This window comes from Apis mellifera, linkage group LG2 (genome assembly GCF_003254395.2).
Source record: "Apis mellifera strain DH4 linkage group LG2, Amel_HAv3.1, whole genome shotgun sequence".
Lineage (NCBI taxonomy): Eukaryota > Metazoa > Arthropoda > Insecta > Hymenoptera > Apidae > Apis > Apis mellifera.
Window position 1 is genome coordinate 11400231 of NC_037639.1, and position 25855 is coordinate 11426085.

Genomic DNA, 25855 nt, shown 5'->3' on the forward strand with positions numbered 1-25855 from the left:
GTCCAACCTTCAATCGCGATTTAATTTTCCCTCCCCCCGGATTATAAAAGGAAAAAAAAGAAAAAAATATTTCGTTCGAAGCTCGAGAATTTAAAAGAAATTTCGATCTTGAAAACGAATACGACGATTCTAACGAATTTATTTATTTTAATTTTTTGTCTTTTCTTTTTTTCTTTTTTATTTTAAAAACTTTTAAGAGCTTGTAAACGAAAATTTATATTACATCCTGTTTTTTTTCTTTTTTTTTTCTTTCGTTCATTCGGATCACCGTGACCTTTTATTCGATATCTTTGGTCTAGCTACGCGCCCTTTACCGAACCTGTTGCCATTTGACCGCAATGTTCAATTTGTATCGGTTATCGCGTTCAATTAAACTCGGAGAGTTTTTGGCTCGGATTACCATGCACAGTCTGAGTGTACGTGTGCTACGTCGTACAGTGGCGTCGACGTTAACACAAAGATACACGTGTAACGCGTAAAATTGTCACGATGGACGATCGTTTCGTATCGCAGCGTCACCTATCAGTCCATATCGTTCGTCCAAGTTCGACGTACAAACAAACAAATCGTTCCCGAGGAAAAATCATTCTCCGATATAATCGGTTTACTTTCGAATAAATCAAATTTTCTCTCCTCCTCCTCCTCCTCTCTCTGTAATCTCGTTTTTTCTCGCGTTTTCTTTTTTTTCTCCTTTTTCTCTTTTTCCCTTTTTTTTTTTCCCTCCCCTTCATACATCGAAACAACGAAACGCGTGAATAATGATACACATTTTGACGGCACGGAAACAAATACTATCTCGTTACGATGGAAGCGCGCAGCTCTCGATTTCCCACGGCGCGACCATCGTTCTGCCAGAGAATCCGTTGATCGTTGAAGTAATTCGATCCCGCGTGTCACGCGTTTCATTTATAATCGCGCTGGAACGTCTATTACCACGAGTTTGTGTATCGTGTGTGATAGAGAGTGTGTGTGGAGAGAGAGAGAGGGGGGGGAGGGGGAGGGAGGCTGGATTGCACGTCCGTAGCGTTCAACTACAGAGGGCCGCTGCTTTCGAAGGCAGTTTCGGCGAAGGGGATGAAACGGGTTGGCAAAAGGGGGTGGTGGAACGCGGAGCAGGAGGAGGAGGAGGAGGACTACGACGACGAGGAGGAGATGGTGGAGGAGGAGCAGTGACAAGGGGTTGGGAACGAGGAGTGGGAGGGAGAGAGAGAGAGAGAGAGGGAGAGAGGAGAGAGGGAGGACCGTCTATCGCTGGCGCTACCGGAGCTGGCAATGCGAGTCTAGGTTATCCGGTGACAAAGCTGGTTCGGTTCGTGCAACGAGGCCCTCGGCACGCCGGATTATCACCATTGAAAATGGTGCAACTGAAACCCCACTGTTCGGATGCAGCGGCGCTTGAACGCGATACGCGGCAAGCTTTGCATCGAAAACCGGAAGCAAATTCCTTGTCTGACGCGCATTTATTGGCGTGATCACAAAAGTCCAACCGGTGTTGTTTTTCTCTCCCCCCTCTTCTCTCCCCCGTTATCGAAATCTCGCCTCTGATCGATACCTTTGGTGTACGATTACCGGTTGTTGGCCGGGCGTCGATCTATTTTCCAGGAAGATTTCGTCGCCACGCGCGGTCTGTCCTATCACAGGCTGAGGAGAAGTGGGGAGGGACGGGAGGGGAGCCGAGGAGAAAGTTTATTCTCCCCATCAAGCGAAGTTGGTTAAGTTTTTTGCGGAACGGACGACGATTAACGGGGGTGATAGATAGAAACGGACGGATTCTTGGAGGCGAGTGAAGTCGGACGGGGGCGAGACGAGGTAAGGCGAACCACCGTCCGGGGGGTTGTAGCTAAATTGGCGGCAGTATATTACCGGTCAGACTCCCGCATTTAATTTGAATATAATCGTGAAAGGAGATCTCAGGAGCTCGGGGGCACTTCGCGACGCAGAACTGCGTGACGGTGACCGGAAGTGCTCCCGGGACACCGGAAACAAAATGGCCGCTCCCTTCTACGCGACTTGCCTCTTTCCACTCCGCGCCACCTTCCTACCGATCTACTATCCACCTACCTAACAATCTACGCCCCCCCCCTCCCCTCTCTCTCTCTTTCTCTCCTTCCAACCCTTCCAAAGAGCGTGAATTCGAGAGTTAACTTTGCATTGTTCGGCCTCGAACATCGAAATGCTCGCCCGTCTTCGCTCGTACGCGATAAGGGGACATTCTTTCTTTTTCTTCGCGGAGGCACGCGTTCGCACAAACGTGTATGGTTGCCTCGTCCGTTTTTCAACGTTTCGCGTCGTCGCTGAAGAGATTATTTCGGAAACGTTTCTATTCGCGGTGCGCGATAGTGGAAGTTTAATGATTTTCGAGTAATTACGAGGGCCAGGCGATGACTCGCGTGGGAATGCAGCAGAGCACCGTGTTCGATAAGCGCCACGGAACAGTAACAATTATATCAGGCTGACTCGTAATGCCTAAATACAATATAAGCACGAACAATGGACTATAGTCCCGCTAGGAGCCGTACACCCACTCGTACAATACCTGCTGTGAATTCATAGACAAAGGACGAGGTCGAAGCTTTCGTCAACTTCGGATCACGAAAAACCTCTTCCAGCTATTCGAGATGTCTAAGCTCGACTAATTAGCACCGATCCTCGTTCAATGATGACTCTTGAAAGAGATTATACATATATATATATTTTAAGACAGAGTATCATTTATCGCAGAGATCGAGAGACGAAAGATAGACGGTATGATGATCACTTTTATCGATACCGTGAACGGAACATACCTGTTAATGGATAAACGGAGTACTTTTATCCGGCTATACATCTCCGTGAAAGGAGACGAGCGGAATGGAGGAGAGCGATCGAGGGAGGAAGAGAGAAGGGAACCCACCCTCTCGAGTTTACGATGTACGACTCGGGTTAGGAGCGTATGATTAAACAACTCAGGTGTTTTATGCCCGACTCGTGGAGATCGCGTGACCCAACGGCCACATCCGTTTCCGCTTTGCCTACGGTCAACCGCTTCGACCCCTAACCAATGGCTCGCCTTAAGGGTTGCACGTTACCTTCGACCACGAAAGAAAGTATACTTTCGACGTATCTTTAACCAGTAATCGGCTTCGCTCGATATAGTCACGTGCTTCCCGTAGGAGCGCGCCGAGCTAACCTTTGCCCGTGCGGCTCCACATCCTTCCTTTTTTTCTTTCTTTTTCCTCTTTCTTTTCCTCCTTCTATTTTTACTCTCGGCCCCGTGATCGCGATACCAGCCCCGTTTACATGCTAAAAAAAATTCTATTTTTAATAGCGGATTATATTTTAAATTCACCCGAGAACTCGCCCCTTGCAACTCGTTCGAGCCTCTCCACCACCCTCCTACCCTCCAGCAATCTTCGCGCGCGCGTCCCTTTTCGTTCGGATGAATCCGAATCGGACCCACCAAGCTTTCTTAGACACCCAACTCGTATAAGGAAGGCTGGAGAAAGGTCGGAGAAATGTCGCGGTTTGACATTAGGCTTAAATGCCGAGTCACTCTTGCCAACTTCTCGACCCGAGCTGAACGAGTTGCCGCGTTTTTCGTATTTTCCCATCCCTTCGTGTTATACTTTCGAAGCTTTCGAGCGCGATCGATGCTCTCTCTCTCTCCCTTTCTCTTTCCCTCTCTCTTTTGTTAATTTCGTGCCCATAGAATTGGAATATTCGAGGAATAATTCCGGCAGGGAAATTAATTAATTTGCTAATTTCGGATTATCGAAACGCCGGTTACGCGCAACGAAACGTCACTCGGCGGATGGCGGACGGCGCGGATGGATATTTGGGCCGCGCGCCCTCGGGATTCGTTAGTTTTCCGGGAAATTAGTGAGCATGATTTGCATCTGACGTACACCTCGAGGCGTCTACACGTCGCTCGCATAGTTTCGCAACTCTCGACTTTCCTCTCGCGATCTCCTCTCTCTCCTGCTCAGATGTCTCAACCTCTCCCTCCCCGCCTCCATCATCGCGACGCGTTCACGTCAATTATACTCACGTCAGGGGAGGGAAATTTCATTGGACTTGTTCTTGTTACTTGGTTGTAACGGAATATCCATTTTTCAGGAATTTCAAATTTCCACGCAACGGTTTCTCTGGAAAATTGGAGGGATCGTATATCGTATCGTGCGCTTTCGATCAAAAAATGGACGAGAAACGATAAATACGCACCGATATTTGGGGAAGATTGACAAAAGGGGGGAAATTACGAGAAGGGTGTAATTAATCCGAGTTTATTGCCGAGCGATAGAGAGAGAAAGAGAGAGAGACTCTTAGTCGACGGCTTCTCGATTCTTGCGCCGATTATCTTCATCCGTCGGATTCACCGAGGTGTTTCGACTTAAACACAGACTCGAACGAGCTTCGAGCTTAACTTGGTTGTTGTGAATAAGTAAGCGAAGTGTTGCGAAGTGCTGCAGAAGTTTAGCCAAGCCCCCAGGCGCACGGCCGGGTTGGCTCGAATTAAATTGTTATACGGATGAGCTGCCACGACGAATACTTCGCAGAAACCAGTGACTTTCCCACCATCCTCCCGGGTGTGAATGTTTAATCACAGCCCCTCCCTTATTATTTAATAACATAATATCTCTGCCGCGCCTAAAACTAAATCCCGACGAGAGGTGGTCTCGATCGATGATTCCCAACCATTTCCTCGATTTCCTAGAAGAATTCCTATTCTTTTTTTCTTCTTTCGAATTATTCGAGTATTTCCGCAATAGCTCGAAACGTTGGGACGAATATTGCGCGCAGATGTTGTTCTAAAAGATCGTAACACCTCTTACCTGTAGTTACATTGTTGACACGCAAAACACTCCAAATGGTAGACGTTCGTCCTCGCCCTCATCACCATCTCGAAGGCTGGGATGGTTTTGTTACAGGCCGCGCAATGGCCAGTGAGTCCAAACAATCTGTGACAAATCGAAAAACAAAAGGGCTGATTGATACGATCGTATCTTATTGTTGCAAGAAATTAAGAAAGTGGGGAATCTGAGAAGAGAGCTCGTTTTCATCCTGCGATATCTCGTATTTCTTTCTTTCTTTCGTCTCGCGACGAGTGTGCGAGTTATTATATCCTCCCCCCGCCAACGATGACGTCGGGGCAGACTTTTAGCCAGGTTGAGGAACAAGAATCAATAAGCTTAAGGACGAGCCACGAATATGCCGTCTTCAAATATTGGGCCATTAATAAAGGGCATGGTGGGTTCGATAGCGAAGCGTTTCCTCGCAGACGCGCCACCTGCGCGCGTTCCCTCGGGACTTTGTAATCTCAACACGGTTTATTTGCCCTCGCCTGTTTATATGGGACGTGGATGTATTCAATAAGGGAAACTCATCTGTAAAATTCGATTTGTTGCTTCCGTTCGCCGCTCGTCGAGGACTGCCCGTACGTGGTGGTGCTTAACGTCTCCTTTTCCACTTTGCCCTTTATTGACGTCCCAATGCACCACGACACAATGAAATATGAAACGTCAACCGTTGTCGGAGGGCGGAATGGAATTATAATATTATAACGGATTTCCGATTCTCTCGCGAATATATATATACATATATACATATATCAAATCGAACGAAGAGGAAAGAAGAGGAAATAGGTGACGTAAATAGCTTACTTTAAATAATCCTTCTTGCACAATATCAGATTAGATTTAATGTAAAGCGAGGGACCAGCTTCCACGAGTCTGCAATTGCAACTGTTGCACTTTAAGCAATCCTCGTGCCAGAACATGTCCAACACTTTGAGAAGATACCTGTGGAATTGGAGAAATCGTACATACGTACATACGAACGAAAACGTTTATCGAAAAGAATCGGTTAATGATTAAATTTATCTGAAATATTTACCTTTCCGTAATTACCTCTCCGCAACCACCGCACTCCCGTTGCACAGCCCCGCTCTTGCTCGGCTCGCTTTTCGTCCCATCCATTGTGGCTTTGCGATTATCACTTCTCGATTATTATTCCAGTATCCTGCAACACGAGCGAGACAACCTCGATTGATCACCGCGCCAATTTCAAACAAACAAACTGCAACGAACGAGTCATTATCCCGTGGCCGATGATAATTGATCGATTAATTCGAGTCCGTGTCAACACCCGATTAGCCAAAGAATACGGGATACAGGAAGGATCGAGTACGCTCGATACGTGACAAATTCGTACGGCATATGGCGGTCGAGGAGAAACTTGGCCCCGTCTACGAGCAATTAGAGTTACAGGTTGAGAATTTAACGGCGCGGTTAGTGCCATCTGTGTCCATCGTGGGTGCGGGTGCTCCTGTATTTCCCCGCCCGCACCCTCCGCCCGCCTCTTTCTCGCGCGATGCGGTCAGAGTTTAGAATCGAATTAGTTTGACCCTCTCTTCTCTCCACTTATTGCGCGTTTAAGCGGCACCGGTCCCCGGAACAACCGCCGGCTTGTCGGGTAACGGCTGCGCGAGCCTCCCGATAAACATTAATTGTTTTCGCCCAAAGACGTATGTATAATCCGCCCCTGCCCTCCGTTTAAACGAAATTTCGGGGTTTAACGTTTATTTAATCGCCACCGTTTGCCTTCCCCCGTTCCATTTTATTCCGACCGGCCCGTTCAACGTTATTGAAACGAATTCGAAAATATCGGCCGGTTTTTCGGACGATAAGTTGTAAATAAAAAAGTACAAACACCGGTATTCCAAGTATTCCGCGCGATATTTGATTTCGCGTTTTTCTTCCTTTTTTCTTTTTCTCTTTTCTCTCTATCTCTCTCTCTGTTTTTTCTTTCTCGCTCGCATCATTCTTCCCGTCGATCGCGAAATACGATAAAACACGAGGATAAAATCCGAGATAATTTCGAAAGCAACGTTTCGATCACCGGCGAACACGGTTGCTGCCGTCCCGATTTCCCGATTCGTGTACGTTGCCGATTAATCCGGGAAAGACTTAAATTCCGCGTCTCTGTCCACACGGATCCGTTCGATCTCGAGCCACCCTGTATATTTACGAGTACCCGCGGATGCTATGAGCAAAGTTTGTGCGGTTTCAATATGTCCTCTCCCTCTAGCCTGGACACAATATTACAGGGACGTTAATATCTTCTATGCGGTTGAGACTGCGAAGCAAATATTAATATCGTGTCCTTTGATACGTTAATTAATAGAAGACGAAATGTGTGTATTTGAAACTAGTGCGTTTAGAAACGGATATTATAATCGCTCGATCTTTATTCATCGCTCACGTCTTCGCTCTGTTCTTCTTTCTTTCTTTCTTTTCTTCCTCCTCTTCCTCTATTTTCTCCTTCGATCAATCCTCCCTTCGTTTTTTCCCATATTACGCGTGTATATTTATATCATCCCTTCGGTCTCGAAACCTCAAATCTCGTCGATGGAGACGGGTCGATTAATTATATGTTGAAATTATTGCGTGCCGGCCTGATTATCGATATACACCGAATATGATCTAAATAATGGTACAATTATTATGCGTAACCTTATACTCCTATAAGTGTAGAGTGATTAATGGAATAACTAACTAGCCGGGTAAATTATGCAAACTATTAAATTCGAATGCGCGCAAAGTTGGCCACATAATAATCGCGTTAACGATCGAACCCCCCCACCTTCACCCCACTTTCCCCCACCCTCGTTGAATTTATATGTCGGACGTTAATATATTTTATTGTTATTACATTGGTTGATTAAAGTCATCGTTAATACCCCCTTCGGAAAGTGTGAGGGTGGCGTACGTTTTGTTCCACCCCCTCTCCCCCCCTTTTACGTACGCGTATAGAATTGTACATACATGTCGCCAATCGATGACGATATTTAATATAATTCGAAAACGCGATCGCGGTCGCGTAACAACAGGGTGGGCTGGATACGTGGACGATGCAACGAGAAGAGGGAGCGAATTCGACGAAAACGATTCGACGACGATCTCCTTCGAGATTCATCCCACGAGCGAAAACACGAAGCCTCCAGAAAAGTATTTTCGAGTTAGGCATGGCGGAATTCGACCGCGGGAATTCCTGCGGGTTCCAACCTGAATACCAGCGACGACCTCGAAAACCTTTGCCAGAGACTGCACGCTACGCGCGGTCGGTCAATCTCCACTTTGTTCCGCAATTTTCGGCCCTCGTCACTGCCTCGACGCAGTAAGGGAGCAAAAGATAGGAGAAGACAAAGAGAAAAGGGCAAAGAATGGGCAGCTATTCGAAGGAAGCGCGCGAAAGGCGATTTTAATTCACAGATGATTTGGAAGGCGCCGTGGTTGGTTCGTAATCATCGGCCGTCGATATCGCGCGCGTTGCCTTTTCGTGGTTCGCGTGGCTTTAATCGGTGGGTAGAAGTTAGGTATCGTATTAGGAAAGGGAGGGAGGAGGGGAGGACACGGTGGTAACGGTTCGTTGGAACGTAACCGTGAAGGGTCCATAACGAGAGCCGCTTTCCCTTCGAGAGCGGCTCGCATCGCTGGCGATCTGTTCATCAGGTACGTGATCAGATCATCCACGGGCGCTGCTCCTCAAAGCGACGATAATTCGATTATCTCGCGCATGTTGGACAACCGCCGACATGTCCTCCAATTGCTAGATCTCTTCTTGCTTAACCATCTTCCTGAATATAATTGAATTACTTCCGTGTAATCTGCGTTCACCCATCGGGACACCCATCCCTCCCCTCCTAGCTCCTATTTTTCCCTCGCCTCCGATGATGACTTTGAACTTCCACTTCGACGTCATTGTACCTCCACTCTAATTATCTCACGCAAATATCTCGATCGTATTATTCCATCTCCGTTATATAGAATAGAGTTTCGAGTTTCGAGGGGGAAATTTTATTCTCCTTCGTCGCGTCCAAGTATATCTCTCCAACGGAAACTGGTGAAACTGCGCATTGCGGAGGACGAGGCGCGCGGTGCAAGATCTCCACCGTGGAAACGAAAACCGTGGAAAGGAGGTCTCCCTCCCCCTCCCTCCCTCCCTCCCTCTCTCTCTCTCTCTCTCTATTTATCGACGTAACTGGGCAGTCTCGATGCAGTTCTCAAGGCTCCGCCCTCGCAGCATCCGCGACACTCCCAGGGCACCACCCCTGCGATCCTCTTCAACGCGGAAAAACAAAATTTTTCCTCGGCGCGGGAAAAAGCGCGGAGCCGCCGAGACGATGCTTCGTTCCATCCAAAGATGACCGTCCCTCCTGCGAAAGAGCGCAGCCTCGTTGGAAGAAAAATTATTCGCAACCGGCGCTCGCGCTTTTGTCTTTAATAATGCTCCCGCGGAAGCGTTATCTTTTACTTTTAGGACGAGAGCGCGGGCATCCGGTGAGTCGGTCCATTAATTAGGCGGGCCGCATTAAGCCGAGCATTAATATACTCCTGTGGCTGTTTTGTTTTATCCCGCAGGAAGGACCACCCTCCTCCTCCTCCTCCTCCTCCTCCTCTCCGTGCCCCGTGGAGGTTGGAGGGGCGGTGGCCAGGCGAAGGAGAAGCGGGGGAATTGTTTCGACGGCGGCAGCCTGCTAATCCGACCTGCCATGCTACCACCTTATCCCTCGAGACTGTTTAAATTCTGTAAATCGTCCCCCGAAATCTTCTCCCTTCGACTCGTTTCGATTCACGAGCCATTCGTTACTCCGCGTTTCCGTTGAAAATTAATAAAAGTAGCGTGCTTCGATGAAAATATATCGCTTAGAATTAGTTTGTAGAATTTTCGATTTTTAATTCGAACGAGAGATTTAATTTTTCTACGCGGGAAAGTGTTAGGAAATAAATCGCGTACGATTTCAGGCGAGGTTAAGTTGGCGGAGGTGGACAGAAAATGGTGGAGTGAGTCCGTAACGATGTAATTTAACGGGCCAAAGGAATATTTCCTACGGAATAAATCTCGCGTAACAGCGCCACTGAAATCCTCGTTTACCCGGCATTCAGCCCTCGCTAATGGGGGTAATTTAAGGGATGTTTTAAGCGGGTCCGTGGCACACGTGAGTCGCACAAAAAGTTCACGTATTACGACCGTGGCCGCGCCGTAATCACGCATTAGCATTCCGAACGGTCGGCGACGACCGAAAACACGCTCGGCTGAGAACACACGCGCACACCGCTTAAACTTTTCCTAACGTTTTCAACGTTTTCAGCGACCGACGAAAAACAGCAGCCCGCGGCCGTTCGCGAAACAACTGGCCGAACTGGCCGGGATTTAATAAAACGAAACAAAGAAACGGCTCGTTCTCTCTTCCATCGATTTATCCGTTAAAGCGATGATTCGAGTGTCGAGATAAAATTCTCCGCTTTGTCTCGAATCGGTGATGCAAAGGCACGCTTGACGCTCTCTCGACAGAAATAACGTTAACAAACGTCGTCTTTCGAGCGGTCATCCTTCCGGATAATTTTCGCCTCTCCTGTGTGTTTTAAGGACAACGGAAACGGCGTAACGGACAAACGGTCTGTTTAACAAGTTCTTTCGCGCCGATAAACGCGAGGCCGCCTCGCGTTCCTCTCTCCACTCTTTTTTCTCTTCATATTTGCCGTCCCCTTCTCGGTCGGCGGACCGCGGTTAATGAAATTCTAGTCAGGTCGCGGCATTCTTTCGTCAGGTGGCAATGCCATCTAGTCCTCCTCCTCCTCCTCCTCCTTCCCACGTTTTCGTCGTTGTCGTCGCCGACGTCGTCGTCGTAGGTCCTCCACGTTTCGTTTCTTTCTCCACTTCGCGTCCTTCCTCGTTCTTCCACCTGTTTTTTCCAACACGTTCGTGGCCGCATCCCCTTCTCTCTCCCGCTATCTCTCCATCTCCGACTCGCCCACCTCTGTCCCTCTCTTCCGGCGCAGAGAGACAAAGAGAGAAGGGGAGAGAGGGAGGATGGTCGCAGTCTTGTGGAGTGTAGAGGGCAGGGGTAACGGGGTTTGCGTACGTCGTGACGCGGAGGGTTGGTGGCTGAAATGGGGTGGTGTGCAGTCAGATTACGCTAAGCTATGCCCGTACGTGCTCGCATGGAAGTTCCACCCCTCACCGGGGTTTGCCACCCCGCTTGGGAAAATGTATTTATTGTTGTTTGTCCAGCGTTCTGTGTATGGCCACCAGCGGAGAGAGAGAGAGAGAGAGAGGCCTGGTGGGAGGTTGGAGGGAGTAAACGGTGAGCGGCGAGGTGAGGCGGGGGTGTGGTAGGGCAGAGAATCGCCCGAGGTTGAAGTTGAAAAAAAAATTGCCCGGGGACGACCGCTAGGATGCCGAGCATAAATTTAAGCGACACTCACACCTCTCCGCCCACCCTCGCGGATCCCACCGATCCTTCTTCCCTTCTTTTTCTTTCTTTCTTTCTTTCTATCCTTTTTTTTTTGTTTTCTTTTTCCTCTTCTATTTTTTCCGATTTCAATTCCACCCCGCCGTCCGCTTAAATACATCGGGATTATGCCGCGCCGGATACCTATTTCAGTCAAATGGAGAAAATCCTCGTCATCGAGGAGCCTCTCCAAGTGAATTTTTTCCCATCTTCGTTTCCCTTTAAACCCGACTGTTGAAGATAAATCTCCTTTCTTCTCCTCTTTCTCTTTCCTCTTTTTCTATTTTACCTTCCCCCCCTTCCTTTTTATTTTTTTTTGGAAATCGTCCCTCCCTCGTCCCTCTCCGTTTCACCTATTTCGAAATTCGTCGAAAATCGTTCGCGATTCCCTCCCTCCGTCCCTTTTCCCTCGTTCCCCACCGGTCAACGCGATTGATGGCCGTTGAACGAACGCTAATTACGCAGATAGGAAGCGATCGAAACGGTCCTTATCGTTGGATGTGGTGGAACGGACCGCGGACCGATACGTGGCCGATGCCGACGACAAAGGGGCCGTAACTACTTCGAAAACTTTTATCTTGCAGGATTAATGGACGGATTAAAGTATTTGCGGCGGGATGCGGGCTGATTGGGGTAAATCGTGGTGGGATTAGAACTTGATTGGCTAATTTGTAAGTGTCCCCAGCAGCCGGGCACGAACTTAACGATCGATCGGTGTCCTCCTTCCACGTACGTGCTCGGCAATTCTCGCTCGAGACATTGACACGGGAGGGACGAGGGGGAGGGAAGGTTTCCTCTACGTTACGCGGACAATCTTGCCCGGCCAATCGGCTCTTTTGCCTTATTTGTTTCAGTTCGAATCGTCGTCGCGAGCAACGCGTGTAATCGAAATGCCCCTCGACTTAACTTAACTCGTTGCTAGAAAAACGGGGATGAACGCTTCCACCAGCCATCTTCGAACCTCGAAATCGTTATCTCTTGTTACGAAGAAATAATAACAATAACGACGATTATCTCTTTTCGAGATAATTCGGTGTCAGAGCGACGGACGGAAAGACGATCGATTTATCGCGTTTCCTCGTTGCGGAACGAAGAACCAGTCCGACTGTGAGATTACGTCGTTCCCATCTCGAGTGGTCAAGGCTACTTAATGTGCGGTCGGTGCATGCGGCCGGGCGTTAGACTGATTTACATCGTATCCCTTTACCGAAAGCGAGTGGCTGGCAGGGAACTGTGGTCAACCGAGAGATGTAGCCCGTGATCGAGAGGCATCGATTCGCATGTTCCAACGCCATTCTGCAATACCCTACCCCACCGACCAGCTTAAAAATTAAATCGATCGAGATTAAAACGAGTTGTCCAACGATCTCGAGAAGACGTTACATACGATATTGTGCGTACTTGTACACACATCGAAGAAAAGGGGAGGGAGAAGGAAAAGAAAGAGATATAAAATTCTTGAATCTAAACAATCTAAAAAAAAAAGAAAAAAGAAAGCGAAGAGAAGAGGAGGAGAACAATCGTCGTTTCGTCGCTGTTTAGATCGACGACGAGGACCGCCGGATGGAAAGACACAAAGAGAGAGAAAGAGAAAGAAAGAGAGAGAGATATTGGCGATACTCTTGCACCGAAGCCCCATCGCATAACTCACGACCCTTGTTTCGCGGCTGATCGACGTTTCGAAATATTTCCCAACCGAGAGACGTCCAGACGTTGCGCCACGGCGTGTCCAGCTTCCTGTCTCCTTACAATTCGCAGACAGTTCCTAGTCGCCAGAACCGGCGAGTGTCGGGACAAAACCGGTCTCCGGTGATGGACTCGCGGAAGATAAGAGAGCATTCATGACAAAGACAAAACGCACGGTTCCACCATCGGTCGTGGTATAAAACACACGTACGTCTCGCGCTACCGTGTGCTCGGCTACGTTCCTCTTCCCTCCTCCTCCTTCCTTCCCTCGCAACCTTCCCCCTTTCACCCTCCTCCCTCCCTCTCGCGATCGTTCGTTTGCCGTTTAGCGCGACGCCGCGAGACAATGAGCGAAAACTTTTATTATTAATGTTTGGCCGCAAGATAAGGCCGGTTGAAGCGAGCCGCGCCACCCTCTTCCACGCGATTCGTCCCCGTCCGATTCTCCAACCCTCTCCCCGGTCGCTCCTTCGCATTTTTTACTTCACCGCCCGCTTCTTCTCTCCGTTCCGTACCCTTCCCCCGTTCCCTTTCCGAAATATGGGATCGCGCGAGTGATTCATCGCCCGAGTGAGAATCGCAAAATTCGTCGATCCGAAGGAAAATTAGCGTTTTGACAGTTTCGTGGCGTTTCGCGGCGGATCGCTGAATTTCCGGGGAAAGTTTCCGGAGAGAAATTTCACCAACGATTTAATTAGCATTCCTACGAGTCCGTCCGTAAATCAAACGCGGGCGCAAAGGAACGCTCTCTCGCCGGGAGAGAAAGGATCTCAACCCTTGAAGAATGTTTATTAATTGTTTTACCTCGTTCGGTGTGTATATATATATATATATCTCACTGTACACAATGGTTATTATTATTCAGCTTGAAAAGTCGTATGTTTACCGTCGCTTAGGCGGTATGAATATTCGTGTATCGGAGCGAGGAAGGAGAGAGGGAACGATTAACTTCGGCCGGCCTCGGTTTCGTCCGGATAACTCATTCAAGACGGTCTCGCCGCAATAAGACGAAGGTCCGGACGCTCGGGACATATTCTCGGTCGTTGCGCGTGAGTTAGGACCGCTCGAGGAACGGTTAGCCGTTAGCAGTTGGTCGGTAAATAACGTAGACACCCTCCGCAGACCACCACCACCACCACCACCCCCTCCTGCGCGTGGATAGACGCGGTATCTTCAACCCGCGTCTAACTTTGAACCGGATCAGATTCTCGGTTTCACGGTGGAACGGTCAACGAAGGGGCGACCGGACAGATTACTAATAAATCTCTCGTTGAGCGATCGATCCTTTGGACGTTACGTGTTCCTTCGAAATAATTCGATTCGAGAGGAAGAAGGTGATTAAACGGCGAGAGAAAGGAAACGGAGAGGTTCGATGGAATTTTTCCACGGAAGCAACGCCAGTGGCCAGAGGGGATTAGAGTGGAAGAGAGAGAGAGGGCAAGCATCCCTTACGGCGCACCCTTTGTGAAGTAGTTTCGTTATTGACCGGTCGAAGAGTACAACTCATTGCACGGAAGCGGGAACGCTTAATTCGAGCGGTGCTCCGTTAAAGCGATGACAGGAAACGTCAGGCCGCCACCACGCTCGGTGATATATCGATATATTCGCGGAGAAGTGTGTGGGAGGGGGATGGAAGGTTGGAACGGCGCGCATACGAACCGAGCGTGGCCAGGAAGAAGATTGGACTCTCACGTCGCGTGTAAACGATACTTGTTGATTCTTCGCGACGAGATGATCGATCGACGTTGCGAATTATCGGTGCTCCGAAATGCTTGGCAGGTCGAAAACTCTCTGGGTTTGATCGATCCCTTCGAACGAATGTTATTCGCGTTACGAAAGTTGATTTCGTTAAAGCGAAGGGGAAAAGGAATACTTTGCGTTCGTGTAATTTGAAATTGTGATAAGGATAAACAAAGCGGTTGGATCGATATTGTTCTTAAATCGTATCGGTCAACGACGGTTCGTCCCGTTAATTAACTCTGAAATCGCTAATTTACCGCTGATAATGTACGCGCCTGCTCTCTAACAGGCTTTATGGAGTAGAATGGGTACGGAGAATAATCGGACAGGACAGAGCAGTTAGGATAGCCTGTGAACCAGCCGATAGCGGCAAATGACCATTGCTGACACCAACATCGTCTCGGTGTACGCTTCGATAATTATATACGCGTCTACACAAGCGAGCAGGAGTGCTATGTCAGCCTTTACTTAGGACTCTAATGACCGGGCTTCGTCGGATACCGGCCAGATAACGTAATTACATCAACAAAAATGGCTCGAGTGATGATAAACAAAGTGGTTTGTCCTATAACGAACCGTTCCACTGTTATACGAAGATAACGCGGACTTTTGACGTTATACAAAATATCCTCTCCCTCTCCCTCTCTCTCTCTTTCCCTCCCGATATGCGACATCGAATAGCGTGACACCTCGTAGCGTAGGTGAGCGTGTATATCGCTCTATCTACTGTACGATTCCTGTGACGAGGATGACTTTTGAAAAAGCGTGAATGGTAAACGGATCGTACGGGTGTAGGACGAGTAGCCGGTGGATCGAACGAGCGCCAATCCTGATTCGAATGGAAAAAGAAAGGTCAACCGAGTTATTGTTTTCGTGATGAATGCACATAAAATAATGAAACCTCGAAAGTACACCGGTCTGGGAGAGGGGAAAAGAAAAAAAAAAAAAGAAAGAAAGAAAGGAAAAAAAAGGAAAAAAAAATATATATATATCGCGCGTAATACGAGCGACAGCGCCATAGGGGTTCCACACGGTTCACGTATCCCCGGCCCGAGTATTTATTGTCCATGGTCAACGACCAAGATGATACGGAGCCCGTTAAACGTCACGGACAAGAGATTCGCCCCCGCCTTCGGTACTTCGGATTTATCGCAAGTTTAACATTACACAGAAGTTGGAAACGGCGCGAGGGATTCCGCCCGGGATATTTATACCGTTTGAATGCGCGTACGAGGATCATTCTAATGGTTTTATTATACTGATACCCGCGGGATTTCTTGGTGGACGCGTTCGCACCCCGATTCCCGTTCGTTTCCACGAATTCAATCGTAGCCGCGGAATATTTCCGCCGACAGAGATCTCGCCGCGCCCGCCACCACCCTCCGAACAAACCCTTCTATTTCGCCGTTCCCGAATTCTCCGTTCTCCTCTAATAAATCGTGAATTTAATTTCCAACCGATGATTCTTTCACGAAGGAAGAAAAAGAAAAAAAGAAAAAGAAACGGGTATCGTATTAAGAGGTCACGGTTACATAATCTGGCGATATATCATCCGGGCCGGTGGTGTTAACAGGGCGGAGGAGGAGAGAAAAGGCGGCGTTAAGACATTATTGGCCACTCGAATGGGTGCGCGAAATCCCCACGAGCGAGCCCTCTCTCTCCCCTATTGAATCGGAATCGGGGCAAACAGACAGTGTGACAGCGATCCCGATGGGGCGGCGGTCCGTGGAGGTGAGAGCCGATGGAAGGTCCTGGAACGTGGTTCCGGCGCATCTTTCCTATCGAGGAGGACGATTTATCATCCCGAACGTTCCATAGGAATATTGAATACGACAAGATAATCTCTCGACACCCTTCTTCGTCCCCGCCCCTCCTCCACCCCCTTTCTGCCAGCATGACCGACAGCATCCCCGTTTTGCGGTAGCGCCGTAGTAAACGGTCGTGCTTAATGTACCGCACCGACCGATAAGCCGCTATACCGTCGTCGTGACGTGGCCTCTAGTTTTTGCCAAGCAAAAACGCAAACGTGCACCCTTTCTTCGTTGACGATCCTCCTGGTTGACAGCGTGGCACCAGTCACTGACAGAACTCGTTATCGCTATCCACGTGTACTCTCTCTCTCTCTCTCTCTCTCTCTCTCTCTCTCTCTCTCTCTGTCTCGCCTCTGTTCACGGTCAAACGTATACGCACGCTACGCATGCTATACAGGGTTATATATACGCGAAAAAGGGTTCGTTCTCTCTTTCGCGCCCTGCACGTCACCTCTCTCTCTCTCTCTCTCTCTCTCTGTCCACTTTCCAAATATTTCTGCGCGATATCATCGCTGTTATTATCGCAACCCCAATTACACCGCGGATGAAGTAGAACGTGGCGGCGTAATAATTGAAAATTTTATCGTTCGTCCATTACCGGAGGATCTAAAACGTTTAAACCGAGATACGTACAATACGGACAATCTGTCTGTGAAAATTCCCTTTTTCCTCCCCCTCTATCCGTATAAGCGAAGCCTCCCCCTCTCCCCTCCCCGTGGTATTTCACTTCGTGGTATCCCAGTTTCCGCCGGTGAAACGTCACTGGAGCCGAGCCTTATCTCCACGCCTCGGTTTCAGAAATTCCAAGCTGAGGCTGAGATAGCGATCGGCGAGTTCGGCTTAATTATGCGGAGTTCGGCCGGGACTGAGTATCCGCGGTAGCAGTTATGCTAATCCGACTCTATTAATAAGGACTCGGAGCCAAAGTGGAGATCGTTGTAGGGAACCGTAGCCTTAACCCTTTGCCGGCCTCCACACCCCCCTCTCCCTCGTCGGAATCGCTACGATGTTTCGAGAACTCTTTACCACTCTCTACTCGAATCCGCTCGCGATATAATCACGTTTCATCGCCTCGCCCACCGATCTTTTCTTTTCTTCCACCGCCTGGGAAGATTCGCACGCTTCGAATCGTCGTTGGAATACGTAATCGAGGGAAGTCAAGGGATCGAAGATTTTTGGGATTCGTTCGGTTCCCCTCTTCCCTCCTCTCTTTTCGAAAGCGATGACACGACGTTGTTTCAGAAAAATTGAACGACGAAAAATTGGAGGAAAAAGAAGTGTAGTCGCGACGTGTAAGGGATATAATATTGTTTTGGATATCGAGTAGGATAAAAATGACAAGACGAGGAAACGAGGGGGAGGATAGTGGAAACTAGAAAATGAACGATACGATCGTCTAAAGAGACTGATCAGATGATCGGGACAATAATATTCGACGACTCGTATAGCACGCTCGGCGCTCTCGAACGCGACGGACAAAGGTGCTGTCATCGTTTTGGACGACACGCCGCCGGGCTTTGAATAACCGGAAGTGACACAGGTGTCAAAACAAGTGGATTGTTCTGACAGCCAGTTATCGGTTATCGGCAATTTTCGAATTTATCGGTGCTTCACAAGACGACGCGAACGCTTCTTCCATTAACGCGAAATACACTCGACCCGACAACGATCATCCGATCCATTTTTTCCTCTATTTTTATATCCGAATTTTATCTCTTTCTTTCTTTCTTTTTCTTCTTCATTTTTCTCCCCCCCTCTTCTACAATAATTCCACGCTCAAATATCGAGAATCCCGTCGCGCAACGAGGAACAATCGGAGGGTTTCGAGAACGTTATGCCGGTTAATCGAACGGGACAAACGTTCAAAGATGGCATCGAACCAAACATCAACGGAATACGGATCTTGTGTTTCGCGTGTGGGTTGACGAGAAAGGGAAGAAGAGGGAGACAGAGAGAGAAAGAGAGAGAGAGAGAGGGGGTTCGCGAGCGAAGGGAACGGTGTTAGTTTCCGTGGCATTGACGTTTCACAATACACGCCTGATGCCGTTGACACCCCATTTGCAACCCCCGGCCGCAATCTCTGCCGTCGCGGAACTGCGTGCTGAAAGTGCGCCAGGGTGAATCTTATTCATCCCCTTCCGCGGCTCTCACCGTGTTTCTCCCTCCCCCCCATGACCTGCCTCGCGTGATTTCGCTTTTCAACCCATTCTCACCGCCCCCTCCCCGAGAAGATTTCTTCTTCCACCGCTCTTATTATTCCTCCACGGATGTCCGTTCGAGCATCGATAAACCGAGGAGGAGGAGAGATACGGAAAAGAAGGAGGAGGAGGAGGAAAAGAGGAGAAAACGACGAAGGTGCGGCCTCCTCTCCCGAGGAGTTTTATCGGTCAACCACCCCTCCTTCCTCCTCCCGCGTGTTATTGGCCCCCCGCGTGTCGGCAGTGCGCCATTGGCCAGAGGAAACGGAGCATGAACTCGGCCCGTAAAATCTATTATCGGGCCGCTATTATCGGCAATACTCGTCAGGACAAGCGGGATAATATCGGCGTTTAACCATCCTCGAACCGTGCGCGATCGGGATGGAATCGCTATCAGTTGTTTCCGGCTCATCAACCCGGTTTCGGACGCGAGAGGCAAGATGGCGTCGGTTCAGGCGGCGCGCACATCTGGTTTTTCGTGGGACGCATATGCGCGATCGTGCGCCGATGCAAAAATCGAAGGATTGGAAGGGGGAGGAGGAGGAGAGAGCGCGCGGAGATCGGTGGAGAGGAAGCGGAAACGGGGAGAGCGTCGGCAGAGAGTGGCAAGAAATATGATCGCTATAATTTAAATTCAAACGAATGGCCGGGCAAGCGCCGCGTCCATCGCGATGTTCGTTAACACAACAGCGGTGGGACCGCTGTTATCGCGCAATTAAAAGGGATTACGGGGTTAGAATTTTAAGCATCGAATTAACGCCCGGGCGTAGCTCCCGCCCGCGTTAAAATCTCGTCGATAAAGGAATGTGATCGTTGGTACATGAAATGCGACGGGGTAATACCGCCGAATAATAATTAAGCATCTCTTTGTGTGCGCTCTTATATACTCGTGTGCAGCGTACGCGTGTGCAACTCTCGTGCCAAACTAGGGATATATATTTATATGTATAAACCAATGACCATTATTTATCTCTCTTATAAGTAAACTTATTTTTATCCCTCATACACTATCGAATCGAGAGGACGATTAATTTCTTTTTCTTTGAAATTTATTTCAATCTTAATCACGAGAATTTATAATCGTCTCTGTTCGAACCTATTCGTTTTCATGATCGTTGAATTGAAAATTTGGAATTTTATATATATATGTGTGTGTATATAGATATTTCGAATTGGCGATTTAATTTAATTTGGCGCGAAAACTTGAATTACTTTTAAACGTGGGTGTCCCGGAAGCGGGGTGGAGATACAAATGTCTCGACGAGCGTGGAAGAATCAAAGCGAATCGATGATTTTGTTTATAGTAAATCGGATGGAGCGATGCCGGGAGCGAGGGAGGAAGGGGATGGATATTTTTCCGTTGCCCCCGGGTATTATCGTTCGCGCCGGTTCATACCGATAATGGCGGGTAGTCAGTCGCGTATGATGCGGCGGAGATAACCGGGCCGATAGGCGAGAACGGAAAATGCGGGCTGCGACCGAAATCCGGCTAATGGTTTCACTGAATCAAACCAGCGCCGCCGTTTAACGGAGCAAACAGACAGAAAATGGAGCGCAACCGCATATAAAGAGTCGATGATAACGAAATGATATATGACTCGGTGCGAATAACAGAGGAGAGAACCGAAACCGACGAGTCTGCCCTTCCTCCCTTCCCTGTCCCGCTTGCTCTTCTCTCTCTCTCTCTCTCTCTCCTCTCCTCTCTCCTCTCCTCTCCTCTCCTCGCCCACGTTGCCCTCTGGCTTTCTGGATAGGGGTTACGCGGCTCCCTTCTGTGATTGATCGGCTCCGAGATATACCAGCGGGATATTCACTACGGGATTAAGTGAATGCGCGAACACTTAATAATCCGTATAATATATATCTTTCCCTATCTTCTTAGAGGTGTTGCGAGCCTCTGTTAGTTATCTGCGTACACGCACGCGTCCACCTTTCCCTCTCATCTTTCGTCATCCTCGATTTCAAACTCGTGAAGCTCGAAACAATATTTTTCTCTTCTACTTTCGACGTGTTAAGAAGAACGATTCGATATGTTTCGGAGATTGGAATTTGACTCGGTCGTCATTCGGCAAACGAAGAATCGTTCTATCCATCCACTTGCGTTTTCGTCGAACGAATACCGGATTGGATTACCGTTGAAAGCGTTTTATGGCCTGTTTAAACGTACGCCGCGTTACGAAGGTACACAACAACAGTTTGTCCTCATATACGATTATCAAGATGAATGCCTGCGATACGTGCTTATGACATCTTGCGAAGATAAAATACGATTAAGCGAAATAAAGATCAATACCTTGCAATCCCCCACCTCCCCCGTTAATAAATACGATAGTGTCGAAATTACATTCGAAACAGGGCATTATCCCCGGCATATAGCCCGATAAATCTACCTACCTACCCTGCCGCACATAAAATTCCTTCTCGCCTCCTAACAGCCAGAAACCAGAAACGGTAAAAAAAATATGCGTTCCCGGCGACGCGCGGTTTACCCGACCGTCCCGTAATTATCCTTCCATTCGATGGCGGGATAATTCGATAACGGGATAGCGGATCGGTTATCGATTCAATTAGCTAAAAGTACCATAAAAAAACCGGTAACCCCGTATCTGGTGGCTCGATTAAGACGCTTTAAGTGCCTCGTATATATACGTATACACGTTTCTTCCTCTCCACGCTTCTCGCGTTCGCCGCGGAATGTTGAAGTGGCGAGATTATCGGTCGGATCGCGCGATTCGAAGATTCGAAGAGTAAACAACGAACAAAGGGGGAGGGGGAGGGGGTTAGCCACCAGTAGTCACCCTCGTAACCGTAAACTACCCCGGTGTCGCAATGTCGCAGGAGAAGCCGTACACACTGGCTGGCGGGGAGTTAATTCAACGGGCATTACGGGAGCAAAGTGGGCCGTTAACGGTAAATAATACTGCAACTATTACCAGCAAACGGTGCTCTTGCAGAAGAAATACGGCCACTCGTACGGATCGTGCTTAAGAATCCGAGAGAGAGAGAGAGAGCAAATCTGTCCCCTTTTCCGACGATTCCGTACGTCTTCTAATTCCCTTACTTTATCGCTTCCCGCGGCCGTTGAAAAACGTGTTTTAAACGGAACGACATCTCTCCGGGAAGAGGCATCACCTCTCTTTATCCCCGTCCGCTCGGATTACGACGAGCGATAAATTTCCTCGTGGTGGAATAGAAATAAGACGAGAGTTGGAAATATACGGGGGGAGGGAGGGGAGGCGAAATCTCGCGATCTCTCCGATTCCCTCGAGCGAAGAAAGAAGCGGAACCCTGGAGCGGCGCGTCCTCGAGCGGTGTCCGTAAACCGAGCGTCCGTGATCGCGTAACCACCGCGCAGAAACGATCGCTTTAATATTCAATGTTGGTAATAGCCGGACACGAGGTTTAGAATTCGTTCAATTATTCAATCTCGCCAGCTCGTTAGCTCGGTCTAAATCGAGATCTAGGCTATGCCCGGAATTTCCCAGGGAGGAAATCTAAATTTGCCCGGCGTTGCTTTGAATTTTGCAACGCGCGCGTTACGCGTTTCGAGATCACCGCGACTTTTCTAAGCAAAATCCCCTAAGCGATCCATCGATCCAAGTTTCCCTTTTTTTCGAATCTCCTTGTTCTCCGAGCGCTCGTTCCGGAGAAGTTTTTCCCGCAGTTGGAAAACAATCGATCGAGAGGGGGCCTCGCTCTCGTGAAAATTGAAGCGAGAAGAGAGAGAGAGAGAGAGAGAGAGACTTTAACGCTGGTTTCCAAGGTCCGAGACTTAAATAATGCATGAAGCGGCACGGCGGCCGAAAAATGAGCGGCGGATAGAGCCGGAAGGCAGTCCCTTTCTTTCTTCTTTCCTGTCCATCCTGTCGGAAATGAGAACGGAGACAGGCGGCGTGGCACTCATCACTGATTCAGGCCGGACGTCCGCCGGCAGAGATGTTGCACACGGATACACGGCGGGCGTAATTGAATCGTAAGAGCGGGCCGAAACGTCGCGTTTTCGCGCTTGTAAACACGAAGTGTGCTGTGCAGCACCGGGTTCGTTCCCCTCGCGACGTTGCTCGGCAATTGGATGTGTAGGCGTGTAAACTCACAGTCAGCCGAGTCAATGCACACGGCCCGCTCTGGAACTCGTCGATTAGCAAGAAACAATTATCGTCCGTTTTACAGCCGCGTTCGCGTGGCCGGCCATTCGTGCCGCCCAACGTGTTCAACGGTCCAACGATTCGCGCGCGAATCCACCCGGCTAACCGAGTTACGCTTCTTACTCCCGTCCAACGAGTTGGCCCAAGAAATACAAACAAATAATAACAATATCTCCGAGTTATCCGATTTTGCGTTTTAAAGGAAGAGGATGTCGAAGCCTTGGGTTTCAGGTAACCAAGCTGACCAGTGGTCAACGAATCGACGATCGATGGAGGGGAGAAAAGTCGTGGCCCCCGGGTTCGTGGCTAATTCTCGTCTCCAGGATTGCCTATTAGGCGTTTAATCGATCCCGGATTAAAAATCACGCGGGCTTAAAGGTGCCTTCCGGGAGTTTTCGAGTGTGGCTGACCAAGCTACGGTAAGTGAGTTTCGCGCCGACCCTCGGGCCACGTTGACCAAATTTCTCCTCCAGATAATTACGAGGGTCGGATATAACCCTTGGAACTTCGGGGCCAAGGGTTCGTGAGAAGATAATGCACTTTCGGACGGTGGCAGCCAACCTCGTCTTATTTAATGCCAACGTTCCTCGTTTGTTCCTTCGAGGTTCGCGAACATTGTCATTGCTCTCTCCCTCCCCCCTTGAGATCGCATCGTATCGTTCGTTCTTCGATAAAAGAACGATGATAACCGCTTGCTTCGCGCGCACACACGGTGCCCGGTGTGCGTATAATTAATCGTTGGCGCGAGTATAGACGACGGAACCGCGTAGCCTGGCCGCTTATTTAGCATAAAATGTAAAGTAAGCCGTGGCCAGGGAATAAATTGTATTCCCATTAGGAGCGCCACGAGGCGCCCGGCCCGCATTTGAATACGCTCGGATTAAAAATTAAATATTACCGCGGGATACGCCGCGGCGATTAGAGGTTGCGCGAGTAAAAAATCCATGGAAAAAAGGGGCCGAAGTTGCGGCGATACGGCCAGCCCAACCGCCTGCCGCCGCGAAAATATTAAATACTCGTTAATTATACGCGATCGGGGTGAAATTCATAATAACGTCCGTATTAAATGGCGTCTCGCGTATCAAAAACCGAAAGTCGTTTCAATCAAAATCGTAATCAACGATGAGTCAAATTTTTATTAGGATCAACGCGATTATATAAAGATTGTAATTCGATCTTCGATGATTTATCTTCGTCTTCTTCTCAAATGGCGCGTTTAACGAAGAGTACGGAGTCACGGAACGGAGAGTTTGAAACTTTTTTGCAATATTGCTTGCCGCTCGAGCGGAAAAGCGACGCGAATGCGCGCGGCGGCTTTGATTTGTGAGCGCTCGCGGGATCGTATCGCGAGCACGGTGCACCATAACCATCCCTCACAATTTCGGGGGCGAAGCAAGTGGCCGCGTATCTCTCGGCCGCCGCCTTCCTTTTTCCTTTCTCTCGTTCGTTGCCGGCGTTAAAGCTCGGAGCCGGTACGGTTAACTAAAGGACATCAGTCATAATACGCGAGACAAGCGAGGGCAGAGGTATAAAGAAGCCTCCGTAACTTCTCGTTTGTTTCGTTTCTAATGCCTTCCCTCGAACAGCTACTCCACAACTTTTCGAACGTGCTTCGAACGTTCATTCAATCGTTTCGCAGAAGAAATTTCTCCGTCTAATTTCCCCCACGAGCTTTCGGTTAAAAGCGGTTAAATTGTCGATCGGCGGAACGAAGATTGCTGGGCCGGTTGATTTTCCACAGGCGCCGTTTACCACGCTCGTAAGATAGACAAATGTGTTCCGGCCAGTTGGGATAGGATCTAGCCCCGCGCCAAACCAGGGAGAGATTTACAAGTTTAGTTAGCAGCGATCACACCCACGGGATTCGAGCCGATGGGACGCGCGGACCAGTTCGCCGATATGAAGCTTCCTTTTCACGTTTTGTTCCAACGTTTATTCCCTCTTCCTCTCTCTTCCTCTGATGATACCAGCGTAGCAATGTGCGTTACACAATCGGCTACGTTTCGTTACGATAAAATTTTCTACTATCCATGCACATCCTGGGAGACAAAGTTAAATCCATGCGTGTACGTTTGTCCGGTTATCTTGGTTATGGGTTGGTGTTCAATATTGGCGGGCGATATCGGCGTCGAACGACAGCCTCCAGAGGAGGAGAAGATTTCTTCTCCCTTCTTGTCGGCGGTGGCGTCGACAAATCTCCCCACTTCCTAACCGTTACAGATAGCCGTCCATTAGAGCCATCACTTTTTTTCTCTCTCTCTCTCTCTCTCTCCCACGTATATGAATGACCGGACGCGGATAAGCCCGGTCGAAATATATATATCGGTGGCAGCAACGTTCTTCGTGCGACCGCATTTGTTTGAATTATTTTATATCCCGCGATTTTTTATTATCAATATCTCGTGCGGCCAAACGGGGAAAATTCCGAGCCAACACACCGCGATAAACTCTATTTTCTGGATTAGCAGCTCACGTATATGAGCAGAATATATTACTCGACGTTATCTTTGCTAATCGAAACGAAATATTGTCAAACGGACGATTTCTCTTCGATCGAGACACGATCGAATAAGATTATTTCGCGTTTTCGAAGATAGGTGATTTTCACTTGTAGGACGCGTGACGACGCGAGGGTGACGAGCGGACGGGGTGAGTGGCGGTTTCGAAAAGCCTCAAGCACCTTCCCTCCCTCTCCCTCCCCGTAAACGGTCGAGAAAATGACGATCGTTCCGAAGCTCGCCGGATCCGTTCCGTTCGGCGAGGCAAAACCGCGTCGCATAATGGGAAAATTTGCGTAAACGGCGGGGTCATTAAGCACCCCTCTTACGCGCGAATGTGCGTGGCGGTCGCCGATGTGGAGACGGGGCTATAACTTGCGGTAATACCAACCTAACCGTGTACCCATGATTATAACGCTACCAATTAGTCAAGCCGGCTTAGGATGGCAGCTCTGCAGCCTCGGAACAAGGGGCCATATAATACACGTATATACGCCTGCCTTCA

The 25855-nt window shown here is 48.9% G+C and overlaps 1 protein-coding gene across 1 annotated transcript in view; it reads right to left on the bottom strand.

Annotated features, from left to right (window-relative positions):
- LOC410866 (LIM domain only protein 3) overlaps positions 1-25855 on the bottom strand; it is a 65259-nt gene that overhangs the window by 22887 nt on the left and 16517 nt on the right. The window contains exons 2-4 of the mRNA XM_394342.7: positions 5872-5997; positions 5640-5777; positions 4812-4937 (exon numbers count right to left, since the gene is read on the bottom strand). Of these exons, the coding sequence (XP_394342.1) occupies positions 4812-4937; positions 5640-5777; positions 5872-5954 (347 nt within the window). The 5' untranslated portion in view covers positions 5955-5997. The remainder of the gene's footprint in view (positions 1-4811; positions 4938-5639; positions 5778-5871; positions 5998-25855) is intronic.